Source organism: Pyrus communis, chromosome 15 (genome assembly GCF_963583255.1).
Source record: "Pyrus communis chromosome 15, drPyrComm1.1, whole genome shotgun sequence".
Taxonomy (NCBI): Eukaryota; Viridiplantae; Streptophyta; class Magnoliopsida; order Rosales; family Rosaceae; genus Pyrus; species Pyrus communis.
In genome coordinates, this window is record NC_084817.1 from 8,838,219 (window position 1) to 8,851,818 (window position 13,600).

At 38.1% G+C, this 13,600-nt stretch overlaps 3 protein-coding genes across 6 annotated transcripts; all 3 read left to right on the forward strand.

Annotated features, from left to right (window-relative positions):
* The first annotated feature begins 2,041 nt into the window (after positions 1-2,041).
* On the forward strand, positions 2,042-5,058 carry LOC137718220 (probable LRR receptor-like serine/threonine-protein kinase At4g31250). Its single transcript, XM_068457726.1, has 3 exons — positions 2,042-2,726; positions 3,452-4,033; positions 4,368-5,058. The coding sequence occupies exons 1-3, from the start codon at positions 2,042-2,044 to the stop codon at positions 5,036-5,038; spliced, it is 1,938 nt and encodes a 645-aa protein (XP_068313827.1). The 3' UTR covers positions 5,039-5,058.
* Positions 5,059-5,950: 892 nt separating this feature from the next.
* Positions 5,951-9,054, forward strand: LOC137718223 (uncharacterized). Of its 2 annotated transcripts, XM_068457731.1 has the most exons (10): positions 5,951-6,158; positions 6,240-6,299; positions 6,383-6,484; positions 6,607-6,683; positions 6,810-6,934; positions 7,240-7,304; positions 7,832-7,911; positions 8,118-8,193; positions 8,328-8,422; positions 8,689-9,054. In XM_068457731.1, exons 1-6 carry the CDS (start codon positions 6,110-6,112, stop codon positions 7,262-7,264), a joined length of 438 nt encoding a protein of 145 aa, XP_068313832.1. In that variant the 5' UTR covers positions 5,951-6,109; the 3' UTR covers positions 7,265-7,304; positions 7,832-7,911; positions 8,118-8,193; positions 8,328-8,422; positions 8,689-9,054. The 2 variants fall into 2 exon arrangements, with proteins under 2 accessions (XP_068313832.1, XP_068313831.1); XM_068457730.1 differs by lacking the exons at positions 7,240-7,304; positions 7,832-7,911; positions 8,118-8,193; positions 8,328-8,422; positions 8,689-9,054 and having other exon boundaries at positions 6,810-7,230.
* A 546-nt stretch (positions 9,055-9,600) lies between these two features.
* LOC137718221 (probable nucleoredoxin 3) lies at positions 9,601-12,300 on the forward strand. 3 transcript variants are annotated; one of them, XM_068457727.1, is made up of 4 exons: positions 9,601-9,736; positions 10,721-10,831; positions 11,057-11,536; positions 11,619-12,300. In XM_068457727.1, exons 2-4 carry the CDS (start codon positions 10,754-10,756, stop codon positions 12,198-12,200), a joined length of 1,140 nt encoding a protein of 379 aa, XP_068313828.1. In that variant the 5' UTR covers positions 9,601-9,736; positions 10,721-10,753; the 3' UTR covers positions 12,201-12,300. The 3 variants fall into 3 exon arrangements, with proteins under 3 accessions (XP_068313828.1, XP_068313829.1, XP_068313830.1); XM_068457728.1 differs by having other exon boundaries at positions 9,620-9,736; positions 10,724-10,831; XM_068457729.1 differs by having other exon boundaries at positions 9,624-9,731.
* Positions 12,301-13,600: the final 1,300 nt, after the last annotated feature.

Consider the following 13,600-nt stretch of genomic DNA (forward strand, 5'->3'; position numbering starts at 1 on the left):
CAATCTATCATCACCGATAACAGCCTGCAGTTAGTAGGCAAAAACTTTGGCGAGGTTCTTTCAGAAATATGGCTACAAGAAACACATGTATACTGCTAGATATCCTTAAGGCAATAGGCAGGCAGAGGCATCTAATAAGACAACCCTCGACTGCCTCAAGAAATCCCTATCAGATAATAAGGGAAAGTGGTCAGACAAACTTCCCGGTGTTTTATGGGCGTATCGCACAACTAAACGAAAAGCAACCGGCGAAAGTCTTTTCTCTTTGGCATTCAATTCAGAAGCAATCGTCCCTTTCAATGTTATCGTGCTGAGCATCAACACCCTATTGCCAAGCATTGAGCAGAACAAAAAGGAGATTGCCACAAACTTAGATCTGGCAGAGGAAGAGTGCAAAAAGGTTATAACCATCATTGCAGCCTACCAGTAGCAGCTCCTCTCCAACTACAACAAAAAGGCAAAGATCTAGTAGTTTCACCCTGGAGACCTAGTCCTGAGAAAAGCCTTCATCACTATCCGCAAAGAAGGCTCCAAAAAGATGGATCCTATCTGATAAGGTCAGTACAAGATCGGCAAAATAAGCGTCAAGGTTAGTACTATGCATAACCTTCCACTTCACCTTGAGCCCTGCTCGGACGGAATAAAGCTCGAAGACTCAAGTAGCTCGACGAGCACTACCTCGTAAACCGAGGACTATCCAGTTGTTATCAAGTTTCTACCTTTCAACTAAATTCGATATCCTTCGTCTCATTTTTCAATGAAGATTTTCGAAGTTATTCATCACTTAGCTCAATTACGTATCTGAAACAGATGTCTACTTCTGCTCTCATTGAAGATCACACCCAATCAAGGACTTACTACATGAATTGCGCCCACCCCTCCCCCCTTTCGAGACCAACCATGCTCTCCCCCTAGGAGAGGGTAAACTACACAAACTTAAATAAGTTTTGGTGGCAATTACATTATTTTTCCTAGAAGAATTTAAATTCCAAGTCAAAAAGGAAATCTACATCAAATTGGGACAGAAACTCTATTTCTACCTATGCAGCTTTAGATTCCTACACCTCTTGTCCTTTCTGCAAGCAGCCCAGCAGGTGTGCGGGCATTTGCTCTGTGAAGCAAAAAAAAAATCCCAAAAATCATTAAGCTGACACATAGATTATTTCCCAAGAAACACAAGACTGCCCTTATTAAATGAGCAGGGAGCATTCTCATTCACCATATGCAGTTGAGGTAGAGTAAGCAGAGATCAATGACTGCTTAAGGCACCCCTGCTCGTAGAAAAGTCATAGGCATTTATGATAGAATAATTTCTTATTCTTATCATAAATACATTCCTAATCAAAGAAGACCTATTTCAAGTAAATAATCTTAATTCCATTTATTTAGGATATCTACACTAGAGGGTCGGCCCACTTCCTCCTTTTCTCCTATAAATATCCATCCAAAATTCACGAGGCTTTTGTTGCTCACAAACTTCTAAACACATTTTTTTCAGAATTCTAACTTTGGCATTGGAAATTCTTCGGACAAAATCCCTCACTCGTCTGGGTGCGTGAGGCTTTTGGCCTTAATCTTAAGTGTTATTATTTTGCAGGTGCATTTTTATAAAATAAAAAATAAAAAAAAAAATGGCGAAAATTTGTATCCACAATCTCCTTGCAAATATGAATCCGATCGGCTGAGCCAACAATGAAATAGTTCCCCGACACCATTAACAAGAACAAAACATCATCCGAACAGCACACACCAAGCAAAAGACAAACAATATACAAACACGTTTAGCATTGCCAAGGGAAAATCAAATCCAAATCTTTTAATTAGAATATTAATGCCGGCTTTCACCCTAGCTCATAATCCCTCGTAGGGAACAATGAACCTTGTCATTCTCGCACCCCCAAATCTTGTATTTCTACCTTTCCGTCTTCCCCTACTCATTTCTGTCATCACATCCACTTAACCGAATCCCATATTTTCCATCCCTCCACCATTCTTCTTCTTCTATCAAACCCTAGTTTCCAAACGGAAAACCCTAATTTTTATGATGGCACATATTCACAAAGCAACATATGATCACCATCACTGGCTTTTCATGCTAGTTTTCTTAGTACTATCATACGTTGCTTCGTCTTCAGATCCGACCGAGCCAGCCATCCTCCTCAAGTTCAAGTCATTTCTATCCAACGACAGTGCTTTGGACAACTGGACTAACGCCACACCTCCCTGCAACGGTCCGCACAACCTCTGGGCAGGTTTACTTTGTGATGGCAACGGCAATGTGTTCGGGTTGGCTTTAACAAACATGGGTCTCATGGGGATAATCGATATAGACACACTTATGGGTTTGTCTGCCCTGAAAACAGTAAGCTTCATGAACAATAGCTTTGAAGGTCCTATCCCTAGTGTGAACAAACTTAGTTCACTTACATCAGTTTACTTGTCGTACAATCAATTCAATGGTGAAATCCCAGATAATTTTTTTGTTGGCATGAATTCCTTGAAGAAAATTTATCTGGATGGGAATGAATTCACGGGTAAAATACCAAAATCGCTGGCTGATTTGACTAAGATTGTGGAAATGGATATTCGGGGAAACCAATTCAGTGGGAAACTACCAAATTTTCCGCAAAATCCAATTGCATGGAAGACTTTGAATGTGTCATACAACAGACTCGAGGGTCGTATTCCGGCCGGCCTGAGAGTTTCCAACGCAAGCACTTTCATCGGTAAGAAATCAATTCAAGAATTTTATTTTTTCACTATTTTCCACCCTTAGTTTAGAATGCTCTATTTGTTTAGTTTTCAGCCAGTACACAATACATGATTTTACTTTGAAATTTGACGGTTTTGTGATTTTACCATTATGGGTGAACTAGAAAATTGATGTGCACGATTACTCTATTTCTTTGTCGCAATCAGAACTTTCTTTCAATATTCGTCTATTATGCGATATGATTGTCAGTGATTGATATGTATGTGAATTCCATTATAAATTCACATACATCAATAGTTGACAATCGTTTATGTGCGTGTAAACAACTATTGTTAACACTAACTTAAAATGTATTTAATTGTGCATTTGAGTTTGAGAAGGGGAAATTCGGACTAAATGTCATGTTAACAAATAAAATATAATAGAAAAATATGTGATCGCCTGACTTTGTACTTTCATTTTAGAACTAAAAGTTTGAAACATTAATAGAAGAAAGAAAATCAAGACCTAATCAATTTTAAGAAGAAAAAAAGTCGATTCGTTGAGAAAAAGATTGAGACATGCTCCTTCATCATTGAAACTTGATCTCCTCAAACACGATCTTTTATATAACGGAAGCACGTCGATATAATGTCATTATCTTTGTTTATTAAGCAAATTATTTTTATCCGACAAAATGGGTTCTTTCGATTTTTGGTTTCTTGGGCCTAATTATGGGTCTCTTGTGTTGACAAACAGGAAACCCAGACTTATGTGGGAAGCCACTGGCTGCATGCAAGTCCTCAAAAAAGAAAGTCCTTCTAATCATTGCCATCGTAGTCATCTCAGTTGCTGCAATCTTGTTCTTCACTGTAGTATGCCTCAAACGACCCCGTTCAGCAGAATCAAAACAAGTGACAAGAGTACAAAACAAGGTGGGGGCCAACCATGACACAGGCGCAATGGAGGTCGAATTGGCAGCCGAAGAAGAAAATAACAACTTCAAGGACAATGATGAGAGAGGAGGAGGGGAGTTGTATTTTGTGAGGAAGGACATAAATTTTGAGTTGGAAGAGTTGCTGAGGGCCCCAGCTGAGGTTTTGGGAAATGGGTCCTTTGGGTCATCTTACAAGGCAGGGCTTTTGAGTGGGTCCAAGGTTGTGAAGAGGTTTAAGCAAATGAACCAAGTGAGGAAAGATGACTTTTGTGACCACATGAGAAGGCTTGGGAGGTTGTCACACCCTAATTTGCTCCCACTTGTTGCTTTCTATTATAGGAAAGAAGAGAAGCTCTTGGTTCATGATTTTGTTGCCAATGGAAGCTTGGCTAGTCATCTCCATGGTATGTTCATAACCTTATTATTGTGTATCATTATATTACTAATTAATCACGCATTTTACAAAGTTGGAATTCAAGTAAAATCTAAATGCATAAGTTGGTATTATTTATGCACAACAAATATTAACAATGTAATCAGTAAATGCGATACAAATAATCTATTTCTAGATTATTATACAATTAATGATTTAGTATCTACCTCAAGATGAATCCAATTGGCTAGCTGTTAGTCGATTGGCCACACTCGTCCAATGCAAAACAACATTGGCTAGCTTCAACTCGTCTGACCACATTACGGATCACATCTGACGCTGTGATGTTTTGCATGCAACTTCAGCTAAGCGAGAACCCGGGCAGCCGGGATTGGATTGGCCAACTCGGTTGATGATCATCAAAGGAGTGGCAAGGGGTTTGGCCTACCTCTACAAAGAGTTCCCCGGACTAACGGTACCCCACGGTCACCTCAAGTCTTCCAACGTGCTCCTAGACCGCAACTTCAACCCTCTCTTGGCAGAGTATGCCCTAATACCCCTAGTCAACAGAGACCATGCCCAAAAGTTCATGGTGGCTTTCAAGTCCCCGGAGTTCTATCACAACGAACGCATGTCAAAAAAGACCGATGTATGGAGCCTAGGCATACTCATCTTCGAAATGCTCACCGGAAAATTCCCAGCAAACTATCTCCAACCGGGGAAGAGAGCGAACGCGGACTTAGCGGCTTGGGTGAACTCAGTTGTGAGAGAAGAGTGGACGGGTGAAGTGTTTGACAAGGACATGAAGGGGACGACGAACGGAGAAGGTGAAATGCTGAAGTTGCTGAAGATTGGGATGTGTTGCTGTGAGAGCAGTGTAGAGGGGAGGTGGGATTGGAGAGAAGTTGTGGACAAGATTGAAGAGTTAAAGGAGAGGGACAGAGACGAAGACTACTCATCTTATGCTAGTGATGGGGATGTGTACTCTTCTAGGGCTATTTCTGAGGATGATTTCTCTTTCTCTGTTAATGCTTGAGAGAGTTTCGTGGGGTTTTGGTGGGGAAACAAAAATGTATTAACTTGTACTGGAAGTTAATTAGGAGGGATTCATCTATATAAAGGTGCTAATTTGAGGAACAATGAATTACAACGGCGGAAGAAGAAAAGAAAAAGCGCCTTGAATTTTTTTCTCTTTTATCCTATTTTTATTTGAAGGCTTATTTTAAATTTGCAATCAATTCGTATTAGTAATGTGTAAGTATGTGACATGTTTCTATGAACTTCATTCTTTTGAATTTACACATGAATGTATGATCTCCTTTTGATTTATTTTATCGACTATCAATTTGATTATGAGATCCTTTAATCTTTCAAAACATGTACTTTGATGTCAAATTAATCATATTTATTTGTCAGTTTCCCTACATAAATAGAGGGGAAAACCCTTAATTATCAAATTAACTAAATAAAATGATAGGTTTTACAGCAAAAAATCAAAGAGACCACAGTTTTATCAAATCAACATTCACTGACATATATTCATTAATTGATGTAGCATGTACATATCACTTATTACATCAGATCAGATGATACACAAATATAGTACAAAAATGTGATATCTTTAGTATTTTCCTTGTTTAAAGATTTAGAAGGCTCAAACTTTAGTTTTAAGTTTAAGACACACTAGTAAAAATTTTCTCTTTACCGAACACATACACCAAAGTAAATGTGAAAGTAGTATTTTAAGTAATTTACATTTTTACTAAGGTTTAATTCTAAATGCATTTTCTTTAAAAGTACTTTCAATCGTTTAAAAGCACTGGTCGAACAAGAGTAGGCACTTCAAGTAATTTACATTTTTACTAAAATTTAATTCTAAAAACATTTTATTTAAAAGCGATTTAAGTCGTGTAAAAGCACTAATCAAACGAGCTATATTACTCTCGGAGGGAAACTGACTAACCTCGTATGGAAGAATAGTAAATCTGGGATTTCCCACTTGATTGGAGATGTCTGAGCTCGCGCAGTTTCTTTCTCCTTCGTTTTCGTTTCGTTTCACTAGCCTTTAGTAACAGCTAGGGTTTAAGGAACGGAAGCTTTCTATTCAATGGCGTGGTGGGAAGGGTTCGAAGAAACCCGTCTTCTCATCGCAGCAGGTAAATTTCTTCCCCAATCTCTCTTTCCCAATTTTCAATATAGTTTTTCTTCGCACCGCCCTTAAACCCTAAATTCTACAGATACTACTGAATCCGGAAACGACGTCGGACAATTGATTTCGCTCCGCCATGCCAAGTCCGGTATAGCACAATGCATGCATTTAATTTCTTGAAATTTTGGAAATTAGGGCATCTTTCATGTTTTTTATTCAATTTTTTAACAGGAAACAAAATGTGCTGCCTTTTTGTTAATGGGGTACTTCAGGAACTCAATTGGTTTAAGCAATCCTGCACTTTTTGGTGTCTGGGTGAATATGTTACTGCAGGTTGTACATTTATTGATTTTCCTTTCACTATATTGTTTTCTTCATTTTTTAAAGTTTAATTTTTTTGAAATTTTATTGAATTATTCTGATCATTGGCTAATTTCTGTTGCAATAACATATAGATGCTGGGTTATATACTGCCACTCCAGTTGACCCTGTCTTCATTTTCTTGCCCATTTTCGAAGAAGCTAGGATGAAGGTACCCGAAACTCCTTGGTGCTTTAATCCCACCCCCTACATAGGAATCTTGTTTTAGTATTTTTTTTTACATTATTTTTATCCCGTTTGATCCCAGCAGTTGTTTCATTGATTTAAAAAAATGCAGAAAGGGGACGATCCTGGGAAGTTCAGGCTTTTAGATGACATAATCTTCATCAAAGGCTATCCGGGATACCATAAATTACTGTCCATTGCGGAGAACTGTTTGCAATTAGTTTGCGAAAAAAAAAGGTGGGATACCACCCATGCACTTGTAATTCAGATTTTATGTGGAAGCTTGTAAAATTGATCGATGAACATGTACTGTCACATGATGGCATCTTACTTTGCTTGTGAAATACGGTTTCAATGTCTAACAGAACTAATGACCTCTAATTTAAGAGGCAATATATTAGCCTGAGTTTCAATGTACTTGTTTCGTTGGAGTTTCCAATTTAAGTGATTTGAATTCTTAAAAATTTTAGTGTCAAACATTAGAATGGACTGTGTTATAGTATTCAAGTGGATAAGGTTTTTGTTTCCCTCTTGGTGTGCAGAAGTCGGATCCTCCAAATTGTTTAGGCTGGATGATTCCAAGGTTCTGGCTTGGTTGTACCACAAGGTCTGTCTACATCTGATTTCGCTCAATTTTGATGTTTGATGATTAATGATTGTTGATGAATTACGCCCCCATCCCCCCTGTTTTAGTTAGTTTTTGGGTATGAAACCTTGTTGAAAAACAGCGTGATCTATAAAATATGTATTTGACGGACCACACCTTTCAGTTTAAGAACTGCATTTGTACATCATTCGTGCATCAAAGCCATACATGAAGGATAAGCATGGATGTTTACTTTTATACATTTAGCTTTTTAAAGATAAGGCACTTCTTATTACTTGTACGCACATGGCACAAGTGGCCATCAACACGTTGGTTTACTTATTCCTGCTGGTGTTGTTAAGTTAGTCTTCTGGGACAGTAACACCTCTTCCCCCAATTAATATGGTGAAGGGTAAGTTCTGGGTTTCAAGCAAGTGCAAGTGTTTGTAGTGTGTTGAGGTTATTGAATATATCCATGTAGAACCATGTCTATGTCATCCATAGAATGTCGTCCAAAGTTTTTTATAATCTATGTTCTGTGGTGGCAGGTATGTCAACTAAAGCAGACACTATCCACTTTGGACCATAATTATGCTGCACGGGAAGAGAAAGAAATTGTACAATTTCAGTGAGAGACAATTTCTTTATGACCTTTCTGTTTTTCTCCCCTCTTTCTTTCTAGTGTGCGTTGAATTTTCATCTCTTCAATGTTGAATGGGCTAAGTGAACTCACTTGACAGTCAAAGAATGAGATGTAGCCAAAGACTATAATGGGATGGTAAAAGTGAACCATATCATAAACAAATAGGTAATTCACCTCTTTTACTGGTGCAGTGACTGATGCATTTTCAGTATTGGGGGAATACGTGAAGGATGAGCCCTGGTTGAAGCTTTTGAGTGACCGTTTGAGGTATTGCATATAGAATGGTTCATAAATCTTATGCTGTTGACATCTGGGAACTATGCATAATGAACATCTTATTGTTGCTAATTGTGATGATTCTTCTTTATGTATTAAATCTGGATTTCTGATTGTGTTTCCAGGATAGATTTTACAGAAGCAACGAGAAAAATGTCAGATATCGAATTTTCTCCCGACTGCCACAGGAAGTAACCTGGGGCCTTGTAATGGTTCACAGGTATGAGCCCCAGTCCCAGACATAGGACCAGTTTTCTCTACAAATCGGAGTAAGACTAAAAATCACTTGGTTACAGGGTAGAGCCTGGACTCTTTCCTGGGAGCCAAACACACACACACGACGTGCACTCAAATGTTTAACCAAGCGTTTTCAAACTAAACAGTTATTAGAGTTGATAAATGCTTTCCATATCTCATGACTGGTAAAAATTTGGGTTAATTCTGATTCGTTTTTAATCTTCGTATGCATGCTAAAATTTTTGTCAGGAAAAAGGGTGAGAGTGAGATTAAGCCCACTCAAGCTGGAAGGCAAGCGAAGAAGGCGAAAATGGAGACAGAATCACATAACATCAGAGCTATGTTTACTAGGGCTTCTTCAAGAAGGAAAAAGTGAACCATTTCAAAACGATTGCGTAGATCATGAAATTCCTGTATCATGATTCAAGTTGCCAATTGACCAACATGCTGTCTCCTTGTAATGCTTTGACTGTATCGTTGATTCGTGTCACAGTGATTAGTAACTTGTTTCTCAAGTTTGATCAATTTTCTATTTGTTTTGTAAGAACTAAGCTTACTCAATAGCAACATCTGTATTTGGCACCTGATGTATTGTATCGTGCAGAACTTTTTTGAGTCTGCCGAATGTTTACTGCAATAGCTCTGCACAGTGGCCCCTGTGCGGATGGGTGACTATCAGCCGTCGTCGATGGATGAACGTAGTTCCCACCGAGGAATTCATATTCATTAAGGTTGATTGATGGACATAAGTTTTTCCGTGAAAATTTTGTTCATTAACGGCTGACAGTTACCTATATGCTGCCTTGCGGCAATGTCCTGCTATACAACTTGCGGTATCAACTCCGCCCCACCCGTCTGGCCCACGAGAGGTTCCAATTTGTCATGCGTTGGTAGACTCGGTCAGGCTTTGAAATCCGTCGACCTTATCCGATCGTTTGAATGTGACATATTTAATTATCCAAGATTCTAAATATTTTTTCTAATAAATTAAATTAATTTTTTTTTTTTAAATATTTTTTTAGGATTTACCGTCTGTGTAAGAACACGTCTTTCGTGACGCCGAGGACTTACCGTTAGAGTGAGAATCTAAATCTGTGAAATGGATATACCTTCCTAATATTATTTATTCTTATTTATCCAACCTTTTTTTTATTCTATTTATTATTATTATTCCTTGGCATTTTTCATCTTTTTCTCCAGATTTCTCTCTCTGAGTACTCTCTGCGGCTTTAATTCCTTGGAATTTGCATAATATATTCAAGCCAGGATTTCAGGAATAACTTACCAAAACTGTAAGGTACACTCATTTGCTCTAACTTTGATTCACTCGAGGATTATTTTATCTGATTTATAATTATGAATTCCATAATCTTTGTTTCTGTTCATCAACACTCCCACCGGATTATCAACGTAATCTACAGATTTTCAATTACGACGATGAAAGATTTATAGTTTTTCATGTGCATGCATGTGCGTTTGTTGAGTTTTATATACATGCATTAACGATTGACAATTATCGACATGGATGATGGTTCCAAGCATAGCTCTTAGCGAAATACTTATGAAGTTGTTGTAGGGACTACTAAGGAGCATTTGCCTTCACTCCTCGTTCCCGAGTTCGAATTCTCCCTCCTTTTAGCCTCCTTTGTGAGTTGTAAGGATAGTTGAGCTAGAATAAGAACATGGTCTGATTCTGCACAGTTGCAAGTTCTTTATTCCATTTATGCAACACACTTGAGGGCTTGCCGCGTCGTGGGCTGCTAAGTTCTAGATCCTCCTACCGAAAATGTCATATGTAAGGCATCTCTCACGAAAGCATAAGTTTTTGGACGCCCTCCGTAGCAAGGAACCATTTGTTGAAATATTCCTTTGTCTAGATGGCATGAAGAGTTGCCAACTAAATCAAACACGGAAGTTAATAAGATATGTGTATCACATGTTCTTTGATTTATTGGAGAATTATAAAAGAGAGAATAACTAACTAGGCGAATCATCCTCATGTCTATGTCTTCCCCTTATCCGTAGATGAATTACATTTTGGGAGAATAACAACTTACGGATTGATTCGTATCGAAAATGTTTTAAATTCGATCCCCTTGTTGAATATATATGAAGCATCTCCGCCTCCAAAAGTTTGTAGCTTGAAAACATGATGACGTACACACATATGCGTAATGTGAAGCAGAGATTCTTGTGCAGCAGAGTCTAGCTACTTTTGTGAATGTCACGCTTTCTTTTCGTTCAATTTGTGACTGTATCTGTGTTTTGGTAAATATAAAAGAAGGGTGGAGGCCATACGTTGCTTGTAGTTCTGATGGCAGTGCATAGCAGCAATATAGCAACCGTCCTCGAATCTGAAGGAGTTGAGTTCCTTCTATCCGGCGACACAAGGGTATGTGGTCTCGAAAAGCTTCTGTTCTTCTTTCTCTTGTTTCGATCAGTATTCTTTCATGTTAATTTCTTGGTTGTTGGATGTCAAAATATGTTAATTTCACGAAAATATAGGAACGTGAGGTTCAAATAGTTTTATAGAAACCCTTTTTTGCTTAGAGGTTTAAGTTCTTATTTTGGTTATGATAATTAAAACTTAATCTTGTTTTGATTACGAGATTATTAGGTACCGTTGTCGTCATGTAATGGGAAGACAGTGTGCCTCTACTTCTCTGCAAATTGGTGTCGGCCTTGCAAGGCTCTTACCCCTCAGCTGGTGCGACTTTATGAAGTGCTTAGATTGGAAGGAAAAGAGTTTGAGATAATCTTCATATCCTTCGACCGCGATGAGGAAAAGTTCAATGAACACTTCAAGTGCATGCCGTGGCTGGCAGTGCCATTCGATGCTAATCTTCATAAAAGATTGAGTGACATGTACCGCATAGATCGCATCCCATCACTCATTTCATTAAGTTCAGATGGAATATCGATTGAGGAAGACTTGGTTGGATTAATTGAAGACTATGGAGCTGATGCATTTCCATTCACTAACAAGAGAAGAGAAGAGCTAAAGGCTGCCGATGAAGCAAAGCGTGAGGGGGGAAAAATCGAAGAGTTGTTGACGCATCAAGGACGAAACCATGTCTTGTCTAGTGATGGCAGAGAGGTAGAATTTAGCATACTTCTTTCGGTTGTTAATTTGTTATAGCTTGCATACGCGAAAATTGACATTTGATTGCCGCCTGCAGATACAGGCGTCTGAACTTGTTGGTAAGACAGTAGGCCTTTACTTTGGTGCACATTGGAGCCCTCCTTGCCGTGCTTTTACTTCCAAACTCATAGAAGCATACGAAGAGCTCATGACCTCCGGTGATCAAGACTTCGAAATCATCCTAGTCTCCACAGACCGAGACCTCAAGGAGTTTGAACTCAACACTAGTAGCATGCCATGGCTTGCCATACCCTACCAGGACAAAACAAGACAAGACCTTTGTAGAATCTTCGACATCAAAGTGATTCCGGCTCTGGTTCTGATAGGACCAAATGGGAAGGCGATTAGCACAAATGGGAAGGCCATGGTCTCCTTATACGGTGCCAAGGCCTTCCCATTCACAGAAGCGAGGATCACAGAGCTCGAAGCAGAATTGAGAAAAGAAGGAGAGGCATTGCCTCCTCAATTGAAGGACTTGAAGCATAAACATTTGCTTAAGTTGGAGATGGCCAAAGCATTTGTGTGTGATTATTGCCAAAAACAGGGGAGGTTTTGGGCATTTTCTTGCGGTGTTTGTGACTACGATCTTCATCCAAACTGCGTAGAAAAATCATTGTAAAAATGGGTTTATGAACTATGAAATTTGGATATTCTCAAAAGTATTGTAAAATATTTGTATGATAATAAAAAATTTGAAAGGTGTGTACTTCTAGCTCTCATCTCAAGTTCGTATGAAATCGTCATCTTGGTGCATAAGTAAATGCTCTTAACTATTACAGTTACGAGCCTCTTGCGGAGCATGAGTTTTTATCAATAATAGCCAAAATTTAACACTCAATTTCATAAATGTTACATTTTATAAAATCTTTCAAATATAATAGAAAACTTACTTAAATAAACCTAAATACCCTCAAAATTAAAACCAAATAGAAATTAGTGGCAAAACTCTCAGCCCACAACTATATATACGAGCAGCAACATTGCTGAACTTCCCAATCATTTTCATGTTTAAAACTTTATCACTTTCTGCACATGGATTAATATTTTTAGCCCCATTTTTTAGAGCAGCATTTTCGCACACCCTCACTCCATTATTTAGTTTTGTTTGGTTAATCCGTTACAATTTTGAACTTGCTAATAGGGGTTATAGATTAATTAGATTTGCGGGGAAGAGAAACACGAATTTAATTGGAATGATCCTCTTGTGAAAACTGTTATGGTTTTAAATCCCTGTCATCCAACAAATTTAAGGAAAATTTGTAAGCACAGTCGGATTGGAATTTGGTTTCAATGAGTTAGAATCCTCAACTAATATCACGTCTGCTAAATTGATTGTGCAAATAATATTTTGTCGTGATGATATTGTATCAACAGTAACAATTGAGTTTGAGTTTTACACATGACCAACAAATTTTCAAGTCGGTACTCAATGAGTTGACAGTTGGACAACACCCGCAACTGCTCCATGACGTTTACCAACTGTCCTCATGGCCTCGCACTTTGAACAACGATGTAGAGGAGATCTATTCAAGAGCTTTGGCTTTTCTATGTAAATAAGTTTTGGGATTTTGAGGGTATTTAGGTCTATTTACATGAGTTTTTTGTTATATTTGAAAGTTTTTGTAAAATGTGACATTTATGAAATAAAGTATCAAATTTTAGCTATTATTGATAACTACTCACGGAGCATGAGTTGTTATATCATATTTAATTTTACATATTGCCACTCTCCCTAACTAGTGTTGCAATAGGGACAAATCATTTATTTGAACATCAGTGACAAGAGAGCTACTCTTTTATTATATTGTCATATTCCCAAATAAAATGATATTTGTTGTAGGGGTATTTTAGTGAGGGAATAGGAAAAAGGAGCAGCATGGGGAAAAAGAGAGCATAGAGAGTTGGAGAATTTTTGTGATGTAGTTTCTCACCAATTTATTCCTTTATTTATAATAAACATAGCAGGCTTCTTTAGCCTACAAGAAAAACAAAATCCAATAAGAAAGATTTAGAACATAA

What these genes read in the sequence shown, in the direction of transcription:
- LOC137718220 (XM_068457726.1), top strand. Translation starts at nt 2,042, where the DNA reads ATGATGGCACATATTCACAAAGCAACATATGATCACCATCACTGGCTT. An exon ending in CAACGCAAGCACTTTCATCG is followed by an intron (nt 2,727 to 3,451) that starts GTAAGAAATCAA and finishes GTTGACAAACAG; the next exon opens with GAAACCCAGACTTATGTGGG. An exon ending in CTTGGCTAGTCATCTCCATG is followed by an intron (nt 4,034 to 4,367) that starts GTATGTTCATAA and finishes ATGCAACTTCAG; the next exon opens with CTAAGCGAGAACCCGGGCAG.
- LOC137718223 (XM_068457730.1), top strand. Translation starts at nt 6,110, where the DNA reads ATGGCGTGGTGGGAAGGGTTCGAAGAAACCCGTCTTCTCATCGCAGCA. An exon ending in GGGTGAATATGTTACTGCAG is followed by an intron (nt 6,485 to 6,606) that starts GTTGTACATTTA and finishes AATAACATATAG; the next exon opens with ATGCTGGGTTATATACTGCC. An exon ending in TCGAAGAAGCTAGGATGAAG is followed by an intron (nt 6,684 to 6,809) that starts GTACCCGAAACT and finishes AAAAAAATGCAG; the next exon opens with AAAGGGGACGATCCTGGGAA.
- LOC137718221 (XM_068457727.1), top strand. Translation starts at nt 10,754, where the DNA reads ATGGCAGTGCATAGCAGCAATATAGCAACCGTCCTCGAATCTGAAGGA. An exon ending in TTCTATCCGGCGACACAAGG is followed by an intron (nt 10,832 to 11,056) that starts GTATGTGGTCTC and finishes CGAGATTATTAG; the next exon opens with GTACCGTTGTCGTCATGTAA. An exon ending in TGTCTAGTGATGGCAGAGAG is followed by an intron (nt 11,537 to 11,618) that starts GTAGAATTTAGC and finishes TGCCGCCTGCAG; the next exon opens with ATACAGGCGTCTGAACTTGT.